Here is a 21759-nt window from a genome sequence, read left to right on the forward strand (position 1 = left end):
GTCTAGACGTGTTCTGTTATCGATGCGGTTTGTCTTTGATATTTGTGCGGGCTCAATAGATTGTCCATATCTGCTCAATCAGATTAGTTTTAATATTCTCTCTTGCATTTTCCGTTCTAATGAAATGTTTTTTGTGGGTATTGCTAAAACTGTTTATGGAATGAATGCTCCTCTTAGGATGACGCTATCTCAATTTTATGCTTATACTTCTTCCGTAGATTGTGATTTTTCTTGGTTGGTTTAGGGGCTCTCTGGGTGACACGCCCCAGACTCAATTAGCACAAAAGGTGCCATTTTGATACAACACTAGTAGAACCACTGTAGAACCATCTTGATTTGACTGTAAATCTACCTGTGTCGTATATTTTCTTTTCTGCAATTTCTACCAAATTGTTCATTCAGATTTTCCCCAGTATTTTATGTCGTAGCACACCTAGACTTGGGCACTCACACAGATAGTGGAAGACTGTATCCCTAGAATTCTCCTGATTGCAGCTTCTACATATATCGTTATTCGGCCACCTCATCTTCCTAGCATGATCTCCGATAGGATGACGGCCGGTTATTGTTGACGTAATTCTAAAGATGTTTGTTCTTGACTTTCACAATAGCTCATCAGTTCTCAACTTGTTGTACTCTGGCCACGTTTCCTTCGCTATTTTGCAGGTATCGGTGTTGGTCTATCTGTCAACAGCCTGCTTCTGGAATTGCAAAAAGATCTCTCCTTTCTAGATGCTTCGAGGCAGCCTACTGCTACCACTTCTGATACTTTAGAGGTAGGTTCCTGTCTTGCCAGCTCATCAGCTTTCTCATTTACTTCTATGCTCCTAAGGGCAGGTACCCAGATGAGAATAATGTCTGTACTCCGGGGGAGAACCTTCGGTTCATTACGATTCGAGACATTTCCACATCGATCTCCTTCCAAGTTTTGCTGAACTGACTACGTTGTTTTGGTATTCTGATCTATGATCACTACCTGTAGATGGTCTCTTGCGACCTCGTTGAAGTGCCTCGTAACTGTTGGAGCTTCGCCTTGTTGCTCATTCCCCTTTTTGAGCTTCTTGGGATTGGTATTACCGCTTTCGTTTTGAGAGCGATTCTTCTTTGGCGCCTTTGGCTTTAAATCGGCTTGTGATTCCGGCATGCTATGTCTGGCGCGATCCTGAACGCTAGCTAAGGATTCTTGACTTGAAGCCAAAAATCTGTATTCATCCGAGTGGAAGGCAATCTTTCCCGGAGTCCGGTATTTCAGTTCCCTTCTGTCCTTTGTCATAGCAGTGGCGTCAACAAATTTGGTTTCTTCTTTCTTTTTTGAGTATTTTTTGTAATTCATATTTGATCCCACGAGTATGCTCGGAAGGGGTTGGTCACTCGTTCTTACTCCATATTTACTTTTGTGAAGCTACTATAAGACTCTTGTCATAAGATCTTTGCTTGTCTCTAGCTATCTTATATAAGTATCCTGTTTGTTGATTAATGAATAAATAAATATTTGTCCAAAACTCGATCCACACATTCCCATAATCAAGGTATTCAACTTATATGGTTCGGTGAGAAAAAAACTCTTCCAGGAAATGCACTTGAGAAATTTTTTGTTTATTGAATTACTCGTGTATTATTTTGGGACCTTCTTTAAAGGCAATGGAACAATTTTGAATGAATAATAAATATTTAATATTTTTTTCACCAATTCTGGGTTCTCTTCGAGCAGAATGTACAACTAATTAGTACATATAACACGTCGCAAAAGTGTTTAGTTGAAAAAGGTATTCACTAAGATCTTAATGTCATTGAACATCTGTGTATAAAAGTCCCCCACTTTTTAAGTAACAAAACCATATTGAACTCATTTTATAACTGTTTGCTAATTAAATTTCTAAAAATCTAATCTAATCTTATTCACGCACTTCACAGTTTCCTATGAGGAGGCGCAAATCAAGTATGTTTGGAAAAATGACGAGGACACGCTGCGTAAGAGTCCCTCCCTTACCACATTAAATGCGTATTTAATAAAGAATCAAACAACACCCTGCGACCAAAATAGTTGGCGAGGTGAGTAAGTCGAGACTGAATATACTCATAGAAAATTATTTGAAAAGTATACTTATGTTTGTTTCCAAAAAACACAAGAATAGGGTGAAGTGCAGAATTAAGTCAAAGTAGACTGGCAGCATGGCACTGGCAAATTACCATGGCAACACAACAGAATTTATATGTCATCATAATTTGCAAATGCCCTGATGTCAAATCAGTTCCGCTTAATTTTGAACGACCCTAATGTGTAGCTGTTTTTAATTGTATGCGTCAAATAAAATGAATATTAGTGCTATGCATAAATTTGAATTTTTTTATTTGTATTGTGTTTTTATTTTGTATCTTGCAAGAAATAGCGCTGTCTTTTTTCTGTATTTTTTTTATACTTTGGCATTAATTCGTAGTGGTGTACTCAGCTATGTTAAGTGTTTTTTATTACAGATATAATGAAAAGTTGTTGCTTTCTTTTATTTAAGTTAAGTTTTATGTTTTCAAATAATTTTAATTTTTGAAAATAGCAAGAGCTCAGTATTTCCCGGTTATCCTTTCATAGACTGAGAACTCAAGCTAAGCTTAGATTGGCGAAAAAAGTGAAGAACAACTTCCGCTTTTAATTTTAAGGACAGAAAGAAATTAGGCAAAAAATAAATACTATTTTAAATAAAATTTATTTTTTTTCTTACAAAGCCCCAATGCCTAAAATTTCTACGTTAACTTAGGTTTGGATTTTTAAATTTTAAACTTAAACAGTAGACCTCGTGACGGAAAAAAATTGCTCAGTCTGCCTAGCCCAGCTGAAAAATAATTATGAGTCGCACTCAGTAATACCCATTGGCAACTTACGTTGGGATAGACGAAAATGGGGAAAAAAGAATACGCCAACTGCGAAAAAATGTGTCTTGACCTTACATACTTCTTTCAAAATATTCATAAACGAAGTATACTTACAGGCTCTCAAAGGAGGCCGATAGCCTCTGCTGCTAGTTGCCTTGATTTTGCAATATGAATATTTATATTTGATTTATTATATAATTATATTTCAAGTAAATAAATATGTTTATAAATAAATTCTCTCAAAAGTTATTAATTTAAATTTTGGTACTAAAATAAATGATCTAAGGCAGAAATAAATTCAGAGCTAATACTGTTTCCTACTGATTAACATTTTTGCTTTTAGCAAGCAAGTCAGACTTATAATTACTGGAAGCCTTAAGTATATTTTAAACATATATTGAGCTAAGTAAAGCCAAATTTTTGAACTTTTTTAACGGGCATTATTGAAAATATGAACTGCCATCCATCGTATCCAAAAACATCGGAAAAATTACATTCATTGACGTTGGTCATATCTAGCTAAAACTAATAGAATATTTTATCTCTTTTGTCATATATTTCTGGACATACCCAGAATTCGATCAGCAAAGATGGTAGATTGCAACTGAGCGACACGTCTCGGCTGACACGTCAGCGGGTACTCGCAAGGCGAATTGAGTACCATAGGTGGTGCCTTCCCAAAACAGTTATTTTATTTTTAGCGATATTTACAAGTCTGATGTCAGTTCCCATTCCAATACAAAACAAACGAAAAAAAACAAACAAAATTAGGAGAAATTGCATGTTAGTGAAAATTCAGTAAAAGGCTTGGTGAAAATGTGATTTGTGAGATTTTAATTAACCAATTAATAGAAACGGAATGCCGTGTGTTAAATTGTGAAAGCACAATTTAATATAAAGCCTCCAAATGAAGTTTGTTTGCACTTTTATGCAGAAGGCTCTGTGGCAAAAAAGTGGGCGTGTGTGCGTATACTTCCTTGGGTTTCCATTGCTTTCGCCTAATCTTCCTCTTCACAAACAAGTAACTCCCTTTCCATTTGTTTGTTTATTCATGGGCTTTTACGACACAGCGAATTCGGAAGGCGTAACCAGGTACTCTATCATCCTTGGAGTACTCGGCAGCAGAATTCTGCCCGCTCATTTCACACGTATGCACACACTCGTCCAATCTGTCGTTGTTCAGACGGCAATGCAGCAACCTGAGCGAAAATTGTGTTGATTGTTTTCGAATATCATCACCCAATCACAGGTTTTTTCGTAAAAAAAACGCTATCGTGTTCCCACTTACGTCAGCCAATGTTCTGATTATTGCAATTCGTCGTTAACGGCTGTGAATTATTGCCATTTTTTCATAAAACACTGGCTAATTGAGGAGTCAAAGTCCCACTTTTCTATGCATATTCAAAGGAGGTTGCGCCTAAAAGGGATGATATATTTTCTTTTAAGTAGCCCGTAGCTTTTATTTGGTGGATAAAGCGGCAAAAAAGCTCAATTTGGGCAAATGTTTTGACGGATGACCTTACTTAATTGGGGTATTTAAAATTCAATGGCGTCCCCCGTTTTGTTAGATTTTTTTTTGGCGGTGAGGTTGGGTTAAAAATGCCTTCACACTATATAGTAATGTGTGTGGTGATTCCACTAAAAAATATCCCTCGTCTTCTCTTGATTTTTCCCACCACCCCGGGAGTGCTTCCGCATTGCTTCGAGGTAGAGGGCCAAGACGGCGTCCTAAGAAGGACACTTACTCACCCTGCCTCCAAGTTCGCCTGTTTTGAGAAACCCATGATCAATGCCCTTCAGCATAAGTTTTCATTTCACGCTTCTTTCAATAGCTTGTCGCAGAGCTGTTCTCTCTATGTTCCACCTCTCGCATTTAAAAAAGGTGTGCTTCGCATCATCATACTCAGTATCTCCACATATGCAATTTGGTAAGCTCACTTTTCCATGTCCGGACAAAAACTGTGTGAGGTAATAGTTAACCTCACCGTGCTTTCTTTCTACCCACTTTTTAGAACGGTGGTCTCGCTGTCCATCTACCGTAGCGCTCAGAGTTCCATCTTGCCTGCCAAAGTGTGAGCGTTTGGGATTCCTGTGATTCCTGGGATTCCTGTAATTTTTGCCTCCCATCTCCGTTTGCGCTCTTGTGCTAGAATATCTATAGGGACGGTTCTGCTTCAGATTCTGTTCTGTATGAAGAAGCCACTCTGAGAGCACAGGTGCGTTGCCCAGGTTGCAGAGTTTTCCGCCGGCATTGCACTCTTAGCGAATCTGCCCATATTTCGCATCCGTATAAGATAATCGAGTTCGTCGTGTCCAATAAAAGTATTCACTTGTTCTGTGTTGGACCTCCAAGGTTTGCCATGAGCTTACTTAAAATGCCGTTTACTTTGGCAACTCGTGTGGCAGCATGATTAATGTGCGCTCAGTAAGTTAGCCTTGTTTCTAATTGCACTCCTAGGTACTTGACCACTCTTTTTGTCGATAAAGTGGCATCGAGTACTTGTATATCTACTTCTAATGGTATACGTCTGTTGGTTAGATTGGCTCCGGCTTTCGAGATTCCAGTATTTGTACTGCTGAGACCGCATGAAACCTTATAACATCAGTTCTGAAAAGAAAAATGTTTTGAATTTTGAAATAATATACGATTCAAAAAAAAAATGTTCCAGTACATTTTGATGTGATTTACATTTTTTTTTAATTATTTTAATAAATTTTTTTAAACTTCAACTTTTTTGGACATAACTCCCTCTTCAAGCTAAGGTATACTTCCAAAAATTTGCACAGAAGTTGTTTTTAATATAATCTCAGTTATTCTGGAAAATCACCACTTTAACATATGACTTAAGGTTATTTGAAAATGAACTCTCTCTCACCAGCACAAAGAAAATTTTTAAAACACCATTATCTCGAAAACTGAAGCAAAGGGGGCAAAACGACGAACGCCATTGAATTTAGAGGGTCCTAGTGCAGTCACATGTATTATTGAAACCTTAGCCCAAAAACAAAAAATTTAAGTACGAGCACATCAGCACTATTGAAGGGATACTTCGAGAATTTCTCCTCTTACAGTAGTGATTTATAAGTAGTAATAATGAGGAAGGGTCAATGCAGCTCAGCGTCTTGTTCTTTGGCAAAAAAAAGTGCGAGAACAGAGAACCCCAGCCCTCAGCGTAATTCGCGCTACATACTTCTGAAGCAATAAAAGTGCGGATACATTTGCTATTCGAAATCACTAAATATTTTCAATTAGACTTCATTAACTTTAACTCCACTTTCTTTAATTCTTCACTCACTCAGGGGAAATATGAATTCACATCTCAATGAAGAAAAACTGAATGTTGAAATAAACATTTTTAGCACTGAATAATCATTCAGTTGAATGCCGTTTTTTGGTGAGTGAATTAAAATGTTACAAACTCTTCGAGAGATGGCTTTATATTTATAAGGTGGCGCAAAATTAATCAACCAATATTGTTTTTGAATAACTTTTCACTAAATAAAAAAGTGATTTTCAGCGATGCCGTTTTGTATGCTGCAGCTGATGTATCTAATTGACGTACGACGCCATTTACAAAAATTATAAATCTTCCGACAGGATGATTAATTTTGCGCCACCTTATACAATAAAATAGTCACATTTATGAATTAAATTATGAGCGATTTCAAGCTGTATTGTTTGAAAAACTCAGCTATGCAGCATACCACATATACGAGGATTGCCTTTCATATTTTGCGCCCAATAATGAAAATACAGTAAAACAATAATGAAAAGGGTTTTACTCTTTTACAAAATATTTTCACTTCTACATTCGCTTGAATCAGTTTTCAAAGCAATTTTCAAAGCAACCTGAAGTGGATATCTCCAAAACGAGTTTTTTAAAGACTTCAGCAGCTTTTTGGGCGTTGAAAAACGTTGACGGCACAGGCCTGTAAGGCGGATTACCCATTAATTCGATATTTTGAGTGATCAAAAACTTTCTCCGCGAACAACTTTTGTTGGACTAAGCTCGTCTTGGAACACCCACACTTTCGATTGCTGCTTAGTTTTCGCTTCATATGCATTGATACAGTCTTCAAGGAGTCATTTTTCGCACATTTGCAAATAATGCGTTCTCGAACGGGAACAAATATTCTTGACGACCGAATGTTTATGCAATATTTAGTGTATGCTGATCCCACACATGCACACTGATGCCTCCATCTCGCGATATGTCACTTAATAAACTTTTATTATCAGTTGATGCACGGCTTCGATTGTTTCTGGCACTATAACCATTTTTGGTTCAATTCAGCCTGCAAGGATTGACAGCGACATTGGATTTCGTTGCACCAGCGTTTCGTACTGGCTGAGGGTGGCGCTACAATGTTGATCAATGCACTCCTTGAAATAAGTTAATCAATGCACTGCTGTCTCCATAATCCACGTCGAAAATGTAATAAGTCAGTCAACGCACGAAAATTTTCACGAGTTAATTCCAACTTTTGGGAGAGATGCATTTTTTCACTCGCGGAAAAAAAGACAAATAAAGCTCGTAAGTGAAAACGTTATATGTAGACCAAAATTTTCAATAAGAATATCGAATTGCAGCACATCACACATAGTGTTGCAAAGGCGCCAAAAATAAAAGGCAACCCTCGTATCAAAAAACATAAAGAGTTTAATGCCGAAAGCCGGAAATAAAACCATTTTTTATTGTACTTCGTTGTGTTGCAAAGACGCCAAAGATAAAAGGCAACCCTCGTATCAAAAACATAAAGAGTTTAATGCCGCAAGCCGAAAATAAAACCATTTTTTATTGTACTTTGTTGTGTTGCAAAGGCACCAAAAATAAAAGGCAACCCTCGTATCAAAAAAAAGAGTTTAGTGCCGCAAGCCGAAAATAAAACCATTTTTTATTGTACTTTGTTGTGTTGCAAAGGCGCCAAATATAAAAGGCAACCCTCGTATCAAAAAAAAAATCGTTTAATGCCGAAAGCTGCAAATAAAACCAGTTTTCATTGGCGCCATATATAAAAGGCAACCCTCCTATCAAAAAACAAAAAGAGTTTAATGTTGAAAGCCGCTAATAAAACCATTTTTTAGCGCATGAAGAATTCAGAAAATCCAAACAAGTTGTCTAACTTCATAGGGTGGCTCTTTTAGTAATTATATTTACTTTTTATAAAATTTGTGTTAAAATAAGAGTCTTCAGTTTTAAAATCTTAATATAGCCACGCTTTAAATATTTTTGCGTATTTACTTTTTTAGTTTACTTTCATATTTTTTTTAAATTACATTTTTTTCGTTTTTTTTTTTTTGTTTTTTTTTTTGTATAGCTTTTTACTGTATTAGTAGCTTCCTCTTGTATTTTTCATGATATTCTACACTCGTGAAAGTCTTTATATCGTAAATATATTGTATGTATGTATGTAGCATAAATATTTTCTTATCGCTAGTTGAAATTGCCTGCGTACCTCAAAGCCTGTAGCAATTTTTTTATTAAATTAAAAACAAAAAATAAATAATTAAACTAGTTTTGCTAGAAATTATGCAGTTAGAATGAAAAATTATAATTTCCCATTAAAAAAATATACAATAAAAAAAATAACTGTCAATATTTTAATGTTTATAAAATCACTTGTTCATACATATGTTAATACCAACCACCATTGTAGGGAACTACAGCTGTCTTAGGGTCGATTTAATATTTACCAGAGATCGTGCATTCTATTTCACCACCGTTTTTATACCTGGCATTATCCTGGTGACGTCATCATTTATAACATTCTGGCTAGAATGGAATGCAGTTCCAGCTAGATCGATGATAGGTAACAAACCAAAATATATAACAACAACAGCAAACCAATAAGCAACAAACCGAAAAATCACAACAACTCAAAAACCTTTTCCAAGTCCTTTTTTCTACATTTATATGAATTAAAAACAAAAACAAAAAAAACCGATTATGAAAATAATTAAAGCAGATTTTACAGTCAAACATTTAATAAAGATTTATTTGTTTGCTTTTATATACAAATTTTGTATGTATGTAGTATGCCAGCTAACTTTGATATTCAAAATTTATTTTCTATATAATTTTGAATGCCCGTACTGGTTATTTGCTACACATTGCCACCCTTAACTTCACCATAAATCAACTCACCACAGTAAAAGCTAAAATAGTACTTTTATTTACAATAAACGTATATTGTAGTTTGCGTTCTATTTTTTCGAAACTTTCAGACTTTCATAATTTCGTAATTGTTGTAATATTTGGAAGCAGAAATTTCCTTTAATTTATTATTGAGCAATTTATTTAAAAAAAATTATCAATACCAAATTTACTACTAAATAAAAAAAAATATGTCCCACCTGCTCTTCAACACAACCAACAACAATCCCTGCCTGTCTCAGCCCTCGTCAATCATTTCGGCATTCCATACCATTTCCGCTGCCTCAATATGCGTTTTTGCATAATCAAACAAAAATACGTTTACATATTCCCATATTTTGTATTTTTTTTTTCGTATTATTTTTCAACTGATTTAGACTGTATAAAAGTCATATGCATTCAATAAATGTTTCATATGTATTTAATTTGCTTGAAAGCAATTAATTTTATACACTTGACGCGTATTCGCTCATGCTGGCCTTGGAAAAAATATCTCATTTAACCCTTTCGACCCGAATGTGTACTATAATACTTTTTTTTTTTGAACATTCCTAGAAGTCTCAGAATTAATTTATATATCACTTGAATAAGCTGCTGCAAACATAAATTTCATTTCAGCATTGCTATTCAAAAGTCGGCACGAAAGGATTAAGCAGTAATTTTTTTGAATTTTTTTTCATTCGTCCAAACCTTTTTGCATATTCGTACAAACTTTTATTCGTACCAGCCTTTCTTGCATTCATTTCGTTGATACATCGCATAAGTATGTAATAAATTATTCAATTGCCTTTATTAGATTTAGCAACCTCACTTTCACCAAAAGAATTTAATAAATACAAAACAAAAAAATCAAAGCTAAATATATTTGCGTTTACTGCATGCCAAACAAAATATTATATAAATACATAAACAAAGTACTACCCACCCAAAGTAAAATTTAGAAAACCCACCTAAACTCCTAGAAATCTCTAATTCCATTGCAGCCAAACTGAAACCTTAAAAAGTGTTTATAGCAAGAAGCAGACGTGAGTTAACAGCTGAAAGTTACCCCTACACCTAGGCACTAGCCACGCTTAGGAAATTTTCTGGTGTTAGGCGTAGTCTTAAGTCAGGCGTTTGGTTAGTAGCAGGCAAAATAGGCAGCGATTAAAATTAGCAAATATTTGTATTTGTGGTAGCAAATAATTATATTAAAAAATAATAGTAAAATATTTATATAAAATATAAATTTACAGCCTATTTCCACCAAGCACTCAATTACAGTTAAAAGCTCCTTTAAGCTTTAAAAATAACAAACTTTTTCACAGCAACAAAAGGCCTCTTCTATTCGCCACGTTTCTGCTCGCTCTTTCATTGCTCGACTAACTGGACAAAAGATTTGCATGCGAAAGCAACAACAAAGCTATCGAGCAAGATTTGTCGCTCGCGTGTGTGGTTATACCTCATCAAACTGGTATATAGTAACTCTCTAGTTTACAAACAAATGTAAGCTTAGACAGATCTACTCCAGCGCTGTCAAGATATGTTTATTTATACCAGTTACTTCATCTATTCGTCACTTGCTATCGCTTGGCGAACAGAAGAGGCCTAGAATCAACTCAAACAGCTAATTTTTGTTTAAATTTCAGACTGCGGCAACAGATGGCCAGAGCTGTCTGAGTTTTTATGCAAAAAAGATAATTTGTTAATGTTTTTGGCTCGTTTTTCAGCTTTCGTTATTTGAAAGTAATGGAAATTTTCACTTCGTTTATCACAGCCACATACACTGCATTAAATAACTATAGCAGTAGGACTTCTAGAAAGATGTTTGCTTCTCATTTAGGTTTAATATATTATTTTTCATGAAAATATTATTCATTCATCTACGAACCATTCATCAAAAACAATACTTTAAACAGAATTTTGCGAAATATTTCGAGCATACAGTTTCCTAGCCCATGGATTTTTGGTTCAATCATACATACCCTGAACCTGAAAGTCCTGGGCCTAACAAAGAAAATACGTTTTTTTTGTTCAAAATTAATTTTATTCATCAACGTAATTTTGATCAAGCACAACGCAATTATTTCAGCGTCGCTCTAACATTTCAATACCACTTTTGTAGAACGATTTGTCTTTTGCCTCAAAATAAGCCTCAGTTTCAGCGATAGCCGCTTCAATCGAGCGAAATTTCTTACCGGCGAACATTCTTTAGGTCTGCGAAGAGTCTGTAGTCGCTGGAAGCCAAATCTGGCAAAGCTGTGGGAGTAATTTGAAATTCAAGTCATGTATATTAGTTTTGCCATTGTTTTCATTAATTTGTGACACGGTGCGTTCTCTTGATAAAACAAAATTTTTTCCATTGTTTTGAAAATAACAAAAGTAGCGCCGCTCTTAGCACAAAAACTGACAAACAAATGAATAGAATATCATGAAATTTTAACAGCTGTCCTTACTTTAGGTTAGTATCAGTTCGTACGTTTTTTAAAGATGGTTTTAAAATTATTAAAAAAGATGTTTAAAGTATTTATTAATCAATAATATATTTCCTTCATTATTTACAATGTCTTCCCAACGTTTAGGCAAATTTTTAATTCCCTGCTCAAAAAATTGTTTGCCCTTGGAGCCGAAATACGCTTCGATATCCCTTTTTATAGCTTCTTTTGAGGAGTAGTTCTTGTTACTCATATGGGATTGAAGTCGACAGAAAAGGTGATAATCACAAGGTGCAATATCCGGAGAGTATGGTGGATGCGGCATTAGCTCCCATCCGAGCTCGTTCAGCTTGCCTAATGTTTGTCTTGCGGTATGAGGTTTTTTTTTTTTGTTTTTTCTTATGAGAACGTCGAGTGTTGTCTTTCATATAAACAAAATTCAAGTATTCGTTATATAGAGAAAAAGCGCAAGACTTACTGCAAGTAAACAAAAATTGTTAAAAATTAATGCGATTTTTGGATAACTTTAAACTTGAATTTTGTTAGTCCACAATTAAATGGGCTACAAAACTGCATACCTTAAATTTTTCTAGTTCTTGATTCTGATTAAGAAACGCGAAGTTTTGTTGATCATTTATTGAATTTTTTCAAGTTTCCACAAAGTTTGAAGCTTGGGTTTATATGATTGTTGTAGGCAAAGTTATTTAAGGGGTCCCGGTGGGATAAAGCTCGAAAATTTTGGGTAATTTCCGGAAATTTTTTTTTAATACAAAAATGAAAAACGATATTTAAATATTTTTAGACTTTTTATTTAACTTCTTTTGGTACATAAAAAAACTTAAAACAAAAATTTTTAATTTTAATAATTTTGAAAATGGCGCTCCAGTTGACCCTCCCGAAAAAATGGCCTGTACGGTGTTGTTCATTTTGGCTCTTCTATTTATCTGAAACACAAAAATCAAAAACTTATTAATCAGTAGAATAAAACAAAAAATTTACAAATTAGCGCGGTTTTTAATTTGATACTCTAAAAGTCGGGTTTTTTCAGTTTTTTAATAAAAAAATATGAAATACTTGAAATAATATATTAATATGATTCTAGTACGGGCAATAGCCATTGATGATGTGAACGACATATTAAAGTTTCAGACGATTGAATAGTGTTTTTTTTTTTTTTGACAATAGCCGAAAAAAGTCGTTTCGAGATAAATGAGTTCAAAGTTTGAGGTACAGGAGCGCGCGGCCCGCTCTCTACCTAGTCAATGGGCTGTAGAAGCTATAATATTGGGAATTTCCGCATGACAGTATATTCTTAAGATACTATGCTTTCGAAATATCGAAAAAACAAAAAATCGATTTTTTGAAATTTCTAGACCACCGGGTCCCTTTAATAAATATTTTGATAAAAAATTATTAAAATTAAGTAAGAAGCAAATAAATTTTCGGAGTTGCTAATCAGTCGTAGTGCTATAGTTATTTGACGCAGTGTATATTTATGCTTAAGAAAAGAAATTATTTTCTGTTCGAATATTTTTCTACAAAAACTTTCGATAGTTATCTGAAAGCATCTTGTAAAAAATGTTTGCTTTTGCAAAATGTATATCCCTGTTAATTTTACATTTTCTGTTGAATTAGCAAAGTTGAGTTAATTCCATATTGTCCGAAGGACATTTAAAAATCTAATATAGTTTAGCATAACATTTTATGTTAAGCCACAAAATTGAGCTAATTGCATTCTGAAAGTCAGTTACCCTTTGCTTGAATGTTAAACTGTAGTTAAAGGAGAGAATGCAGAAAATGCTTGGTGGAAATACGCTATTATATTTACATATACACAGTGGCTCATTTATTGAACGAATAAAAACTAAAATTAAAATATTATTTCATTACTTTTTGAAAATATTGTGGTATACTTAAAAATATCATTACACAATGGAAAAGCATACTAAAACTGATTTATTATAAAATAGTTAGAAAATATTTAAAATTAACCGATCATAGTAGCATTACGAGACAATAGTCTTTAGAATTTAGCGTAATTTCCATGTCACGTGGCGGCAATTGAAATTAAAGTCTTGTTAACACTCACACAACCAAGTATTTACCTGTATAGGTACATGGGAATATTTTACGATATATTTCAAGAATCTGTCTGTTGTAGTACCACAGGAACTCATTTTGTTAACTAAAAATTTTGCTAACTTATGCGCAATTTGTGTCTCTGCTTCACACTTCACTCGACTACTTATAAGTATATATAATTGCCTTAAATCTTATATCCAGAACATCTCACACAAAAAGTTAAATGGCGTCAAAAAACCTTTCTAAAGTGGCTGTCATCTGTCATCATCAATTTGTCAACGATTAAAAGCTAAAAACATAGTTTCTCAACTTAGTGCGTACAAGATTCACTATTTGAAAGGCTTTGAAGATATGATGCAGGATTTTGTTGAAACCAAAACTCTTCCAAGCCCTTGTATGTAATATAAAGTCATTAAAAGATAGTAAAACAGCTCTGATTGGAAAAAAATTATGTTACTGAGAAAGGCACTAATCTGAAATTCACGCCAAACTGTCACCCCCTGCGGCGCATGGCGCCAACGAAAAGTATAATAAAATAACTGTGACAGATGTAAAACCGAATAATACTACGATCGATAACTTGAGTCACTATATATATATACATTCTGTTCAAAAAGTACCGGAAAGTGAGCATTCAAAAACTCTCTCTAAGAGTAAGGATAAAATTCAAACAACAGATGGCCATACCGTTAATATAACAAAAAGTATGATCTGGGAGTTATGCCACAAATTCGCTGAAAAAAGTAAAATTTTGAGAAAAAAAAACGCTTGGTTTTTGCACCACCATCAAGTTTTATGCATTTTTTCGTGGCTATTTTTTCAAAAACTTTGCACATATACTAGGTTGTTCAAAAAGTTTTGCGGTTCGATAAGAAAAACACAATTTTATAACTTGAACCACACTTCATTATTCAGTTTAATCTCCCTGAACATCAGAACAAGGAGATTCCAATCCATGAATTCCATCCCTGAAATAAGAATCTGGAAGAACTGCAAAATTTGCTTCCACAGCTATTATGACTTCATCATTTGATGAAAAACGAAACGTTTTCGAGGCATAAATTATTTTAGGTCTGGAAACAAATGGAAGTCGCTATGGGACAAATCTGGTGAATAGCCTGTGTGATTCAACAATTCGAACTTCAATTAATGGATGTCTTTTAGCCATTGTCAAAATGCTCTTGTGACACTGTGCATGGTCCTGATGAAAAATATTTTTTCGTTTGCGAACTGGGTCTTTTTTTTACAATTTTTTTCCTTCGGCTCGTCTAAAAGGCTACAATAATTTGCAGAATTTATTGTTTTAGCAGTTTTCAAATAATCCACAATCAAATTCCATTCGCATCCCAAACAACTGTTGCTAACAACTTCTTGACCGATTTTTGGACACGAATTCGTTTTTTAGCTGGGAAATCTGATTCATACCACTCTTTAGGCTCTTGTTTTGATTGAGGATCATGGCGATAAACCCAAGCCTAATCCATAGTGTTAAATGGACGCACAAAATCCACTTTATCCTTTCGAAAATGCTCTACAGGGTTGTTAATATTCGACGGTCTTATCTGGGAACCCTGTATCTTTTGACCGACACGTCAGATCGCTTAATGACATATCACGTTGGAAGCGTCAGTCCAAGCAGATGTTTACCATGGAACAGTATACGCCACGCGAGCGCTCCCAAATTGTTGAAATTTAAATTCAACAAAAGAAGTCAATTGTGAAAACTCAACGTGCATATAAAAAATTAAATAATGTGAAAAGTGCGCCTTCTAAGAACACCATTAAACGTTTGCACGAAAGGTTTTCGACTGGTGATGCTCTTTCTAAACCAAAGAGGCCAAATCAAAACCGACCAAGGCGATCGGATGAGACTATTGCTCTTGTACGGGCCAGTGTTGAGACGTCGCCAAGGACATCCCAAAATCGCCGTTCTCAGCAGTTGGGCATTGCTCGGACCACTTTACAACAAAGTATCCGCATTGATTTGCATTTATTCCCGTATAAGATTCAATTGACACAAAGATTGTTGCCTGCGGACAAGCCTCGTCGATTGGAATGGGCCCAAAAAATACATGGGTCCGTCGAATATGGGCAACCCTGTAAATGTTGCTGAGAAAATCGCCTGCGAATGTGTTTTCGTTCCATTGTTAGCGAATGCGGCACCTATTGTGCACACAGCTTTCTGAAACCCAATACTTCAGACCCTCGCCTCACTTGCATTTTTTTTTTTTTTACATATATATATTTTTTTTGATCCATTGTTACAAAATGAAAATTTGTTCTTGGCCATGCGAGGTTCATTCAAAAAGTTGTCAGCCTTCAAAAAATGATCTTTCACAAAAAGGTATATCGCTAGTGACACTGATTGCGGCACTCACAGGTGCCTGAAACCAAAAAGACAAAAAGGTTCTTATTCAGTATGAATGCCGTTATTGTCTGATCTGCAATCTTAAACCAAACAAAAAATTTGACAAAATGGCGGACGTTCAAATATGAAAAACTGTTTTTTAACCCTTTTTTCTAATTTAAAGGTCCGAAAAAAATACTAAAAATTTGTTTTCCAATGATCAGAGTTTTCACGATAACGACATCAATTATACGTCATTTAAATTTTATTTCACCAAAATCGGTTCATTAGAAAAGGCTATATCTGTGCAAATTTTTCATGTGAAGACCATTTTTTCAAAGTTGTATGACTGAATTTTTTTTTTTATTTTTAAACAATACATCAAAAAATAAAATACTCAAAACAAAAATAAAAACTCCTTTTCGTTTCCACTTTACATGCTTTTAAAGAAACACCCAAAAAACACCATTTCAAATAAGTCGAGGGCCTTCAGTCAAAATACTGATTACACTGTCCAATGATATGCTTAGAGCTTCTGCTAAATCTCTTTCAGTCACTTGACGATTTTCCAATACAATATCTTATATTTTTTTTAACGATTTCTGTCGTTGTTGCCGTTTTGGGATGTAGTTGCTATCCTTGAGGTGGATCGCCTTCAAGGCTTGCACGACCAGATTTGAATTCAGCAAGCCATCTTTCTGCTGTACTAATTGAAGGCGAAAAGTCTTTGTACGCTTTCAAGATGCGTTCATAAATAATCTTTGCTTTTAAGCCTTCCAGAAATAACAATTCAATCATTGCACGATATTTGATTTTTTCCATTATAGAAAATACTGTGACACGTCGATACTACAGTAAATGGCTTGCAAACAAAGACTGAATTGACAGATTGAAATAATACTTCACATGCATTCATATGAATAGTGTACCAACATACCCAAAAACAAAAACAAAAAAATAGGCTAGAGAAACGCCCTCTCTTTTCAAACTACAAAACTTATTGAGCAACCTAGTAGTTCTACAATCACAATATTCAGCTGATATGGCCCCAGCAGCCTCCTTTGGTTTTTCCCAAAGCTTGCATCACCACTTCGAGACACCCATCTTGAGACGATTGAAGACTTAAAAACTAGCTCGCGTTGAGACCTGATGTCGATTGCAGAAAATTAATTTGAAACAGAAGTGAATTTGTTTGTTAGTGCAGCAGTAGCCTAAATTAAATTTGTATGAATAGTAAATATTTTATGTTTTATTGGCCAATTCCTGGTACTGTTTTGACAGAATCCATTCCTATTTTGTGCGTCCAATAATTGTTGAATATGTTCCAATCAATTTATCATGCAGTAAGCTTTCAATTTTCAATTTACTTGAACAGCGAGCTTTCACCGCTGAAAGCTGTCACTGTTCTGTACTCAAATAAACTTTCATTTTATTGTATGCGTCCGCTCTGTGGCTCGACTCGGCTCATACTCGACTTCTATGTACAATGTCTCTTATTATATACTCGTACATACATTTTATTTATGTCTGTCGTCTCGTCTATTGCATTTACAAAATACATAATTTAAGTACGTTTATAGTGTGTCCTAAATGTTCTACGTCTATGCCACTGATAAATATTCAATAGTTTTAGATACGAAAAAAATAAAATAAAATAACCAAATTTATGTTATTTACAAAATAAAAAAAATAAAAAATAAAAAACAGCAAGCTACCAAACTAGTTTAATATGTTACATAATTTGCAAGAAGCCAAGCTGGCATTTTGAACTATGTTGTATGTTGTATTTCTTTCCTAAAGGTAATTACAGTTGCCTAGAAGTCGAGTTGACTTTTACCAGGGACCGTGCATATTATTTCACCACTGTTTTTATACCCGGCATTATATTGGTGACATCATCATTTATCACATTTTGGCTGGAATGGAATGCTGTGCCAGCCAGAGTTATGATCGGTATGTAAAAATCCTAATAAGTCTAGAAAAACATCACTAAACAAGTACAAAAAAAAAGAAAACAATATTTATGTAAAAGTGCGTAAAAATGGAAAGAACATAGACATACAAACATATATAGCTATAGCTTTTGTTGGCTATGAAACCAATTTTGCGTTAGAGCACTAGACTACGATGATATTTTATTTTAGGACATTACAGGTATTAGATCAGAGACTAGAGCTAATTTAGTTGCATGTAGAGCAAGCAGAAGAAATAGGTAGAAGAGGAAACTATGATATGAGTTAATGTTGGGTATACCACATTGCACCCTTGCCACTGGTTTGCTGCAACCAATCACAGCCAGACGTGAATAACGCGAATATGCGCTTCAAAAGGTTGAGCATTATGCCGATGTAATATTTTAGAAATTCTGAATTCTGAAGACTACTCAAAGGGTCTGCTGTACGTATTCTAGTGAGATGGACAGCTAGGATGCCGAGCCAAATCCAAGCGTTCCTACGTTTTTCACGACTTTCAGGAGGCTCCTTATTGCTTAGCTGGACTGTTAGTACATTTTTTTTTTACTTTTGAATCCGATTTTAAGAGCATTTAAGAGCATATTTCGATTTTGAGCACATTACCTTTGAATTCGATTTTAAGAATATTAATTTAGCCAGCCTTGTGAAATTAATATGTTTTATTAAAGAGTACTGTATGTCAGAGCTTTCCATATATTTATATAGTTGAGGTGGTCCCATCAAAAGTTGTTTAAAAATACAAATTCACATATTTTCGCTTCTTATTGACAATTGAAAGGGCAAATAGTTCTATCCATATCGGGGTACTTCTCCGCATTAACGCGGAGGCGCTAAATTAGGTCCAAAGCAATTGAGCCGACTTGCTCAATGAAAATATAAAATTATATAGCATGTACTCGTAGACAGATTTTACGATCATCTACTGTACGGTGCAGTCAAACGTCCTACTTACAGTTTAAAAGCTCTCAATGAGATGGTTGGAAGAATTCGTATACACATTGCCCAGGACCTAAGGATCGACCATAAAACAATTTTACTCAAAAATAATGGATTACTTTTTCTCCAAACTAATTTATCAAGCAGCTCCTTAGAAAGAGTAGAATAGAACAAAAAGGAGATTTGCTTAAGATTTTGCCTAAGATATTGGTTTGAGCTTAAAACATTTTGGGCCCTTTATTCATCGCAATATCTCATTCGAACCCAGTTCCCTCAATAAATTTAGGATGGAGCTGAGTTGAGCTGAGCGCATGTGGCCGTCTTTCAGCCGTATGAGGTGGAGATGTTAACTCGATGTTAACTCGCTATGGCATCGTATTCGAGAAGGGACTAAACTGATATTTCTGGAAATAAATTGCAAAAGTTACAAGAGTCCTTGGACCATATACCGAGCTTGTGCAGATAGCTACGCAGTCTGCAGTGCCCAGTAAAAGTCAGTAAACATTCTTTCTTTGTCCTTAATGAAATTTATAAAATGTTGAAACCTATTTCGGTTATACCCTCTTCGTAAGGAATCAGTCTGTTGAATTTGGTGTCAGCATACGTCTCCTAGCCTACATTCTTCTCCTCTGGAGTCTTCCTTCATAATAAGTTTTCCCATAGCGAGGAAGGGTACACCTTTACAAACAGGGAAACTTTTAATCAACAAGAAATTTTTTACTTTGCGGAGCCAAATTGGATCTATAGCTGAACACGCAGAATCTGTACTTTGATGGTGAGTCGCTCAGCAAGCGCTATTCTTGATTTACTTCCTTCTTCTTATGGATTGGCGCGATAATCGCCTAAGCGATTTTGTCAGAGTTTCACAAAACGCGCCAGTCATTTCTTTCTCGTGCTAACCGGAGCCAGTTGGAAACACCAAGTTAAGCCAAGTCCGTCTCCACCTGACCTTTCCAACGCAGAGGAGGCCTCCCTCTTCCTCTGCTACCACCTGCTGGTACCTCATCGAATACTTTCAGAGCCGCAGCATTTATATTCATTTGGACGATATGACCTAGGCAACGAAGTCGCTAGATCTTCATTCGCTGCACTATGTCAATGGCGTAGCAAAGCTCATACAGTTGGTTGTTCCATCGCCTACGACATTCGCAGTCGCCAACTTGCAAAAGTTCAAAAATCTTCCGCAGAATCTTTCTCTCAAACACTCCAAGCATTGGTCCATTGGACGTTGTTATCGTCCAAGCTTCTGCGTCATATGGCTCAAGTATGCGTTAGTCTAATATGAAAGAACTGAACATCTCGAGGGTGCTGTAGACCTTCTCTCGGTAATTTGAGAATCTCAGTTACATGATGAAGATGTCTGGCGACATTCAGACACACTTGACGTAACCTAATTCTTGTTTACTCCATAACTACTAAAAGTGTCTGGGAAATCAGAAAACCAGTTGGATCTCCACCTTTCCTTCAACCCGAGACACATGAACTTACCTCGTTCTTAGTTATAAATAGACTGCCCATTGTTTAAAGATGGATGCGCCATCGTCATTTGCAAGTAACGCGATCATCGCTGGACTCCCTTTACATAGTTTTCGAGTAAAGTCGCTGAAAATCTTCTGAGATTTAGATAAATTTACTATTAAATTGTGGTGCGCATTCAAGAGAGAAATATTTCCGTCCCTCGCAGAAACATTAAATTCCATTCGGGTTGCGCCATAAAATTTTTTCCCCCCTTTGTTAGTTGGGACCAGTTTTTCATGGAGACCTATTCCTTCTTCATTTGTTACTCAGGGTGGATTAGTAAGTTTTTTTATATCTGACAGGAGAGTTATGCAGCATAATAATTAGTAAGTTATCATCGTTAGTATTATGGAGATAAATTTAAGGAGAAACCGGTATTCTTTTTTTTTAATGCAGTTGTAAGCAGCTTAGACAGTAATGGAATTAATTTGCAACTCGTTAGTAGGCAGTTTTAGTTAGTTTAAAAATTACTTACATTTCGCTCGTTTGCTGGAAGAATAAATTTACTGTTCCTCCATAAGTAGAAGCAAAAAGACATTTTTATCTAATGGAATACTGTTAGTTACAGATTCGTTAGGAGTTTTTTACACAGCAGAAGAGAAGAGCTGGCGGTAATTCCTGCATACTTCCCTAAAAAATAAAAGAAAATATAAAAAAAAAATTAAAAATTAATTTCTTTTCTTTTGGATTATGTCACTTTTGCAACATATGAACGAAAAGTGCCCGGTGCGTCATTTTTTATGTCGGTATGTAAACATTGAATAACTTTGATATTTATGAACCGCTTGACTGGAGTGGAGATATTTTTGAAACGTCAATTTAGTACAATTTCAACCGTGAATTGCAAAACATATTGAGTCCCTTGCCATTTGTCATAAATGTCACAGTTGTTTACAGTGCATTGAAGTCTACCTCATTTGTTGAACCCAAATTCATCAAAATTATTTAAAAAAAAAGTCGTATAAAACTGTACTTGCCGTTAATATTGTCTTTAGCTGTCTATCATAGAATTTAATGGCGCATACTTTTGTGGAACATTTTGACCCAATATTTCTCACGCGTTTGGTTCATTTTGACCCTTATTTTTAATAATCTGAAAAATGTTAAGTCTGTAAGGTCGACGGAGAGTTAGAATGCTCCACAACAAAATTGGCGGGAAATTTTCAGTAGAGTTCTGTTCAGTGTGCGATAACGGACAACAAAACTGCATTAATTTGTTTCTATTTTAAATACTTTCCAGCGCCATATTGCTCTTATATATATCGAGCTGCACGTCAGTATTTTATATCCAATTGTGGAAACACGCATACCTACATGTTCGTCTTGGCAAGTAGAAGGCCTATAGCTAGATTTTGCGCAGGGTTGCCACTTGTTTAAAATTGCAATTCAATTAAATTATATACAAATTATATAGTTTAAAAATTACTTACATATGGTAGATAAACTGAAAGGCGTTTTCTCGTTAA

The 21759-nt window shown here is 35.1% G+C and overlaps 1 protein-coding gene across 1 annotated transcript in view; it reads left to right on the top strand.

Moving 5' to 3' along the window:
- Positions 1 to 21759, top strand: part of LOC129241611 (uncharacterized) — a 202687-nt gene that overhangs the window by 114864 nt on the left and 66064 nt on the right. Inside the window, exons 9-11 of the mRNA XM_054878045.1 lie at positions 1915 to 2052; positions 8527 to 8679; positions 17667 to 17819. Coding sequence (XP_054734020.1) covers positions 1915 to 2052; positions 8527 to 8679; positions 17667 to 17819 — 444 coding nt within the window. The remainder of the gene's footprint in view (positions 1 to 1914; positions 2053 to 8526; positions 8680 to 17666; positions 17820 to 21759) is intronic.

The sequence above is a fragment of the Anastrepha obliqua genome, chromosome 3 (assembly GCF_027943255.1).
Source record: "Anastrepha obliqua isolate idAnaObli1 chromosome 3, idAnaObli1_1.0, whole genome shotgun sequence".
Classification (NCBI taxonomy): domain Eukaryota; kingdom Metazoa; phylum Arthropoda; class Insecta; order Diptera; family Tephritidae; genus Anastrepha; species Anastrepha obliqua.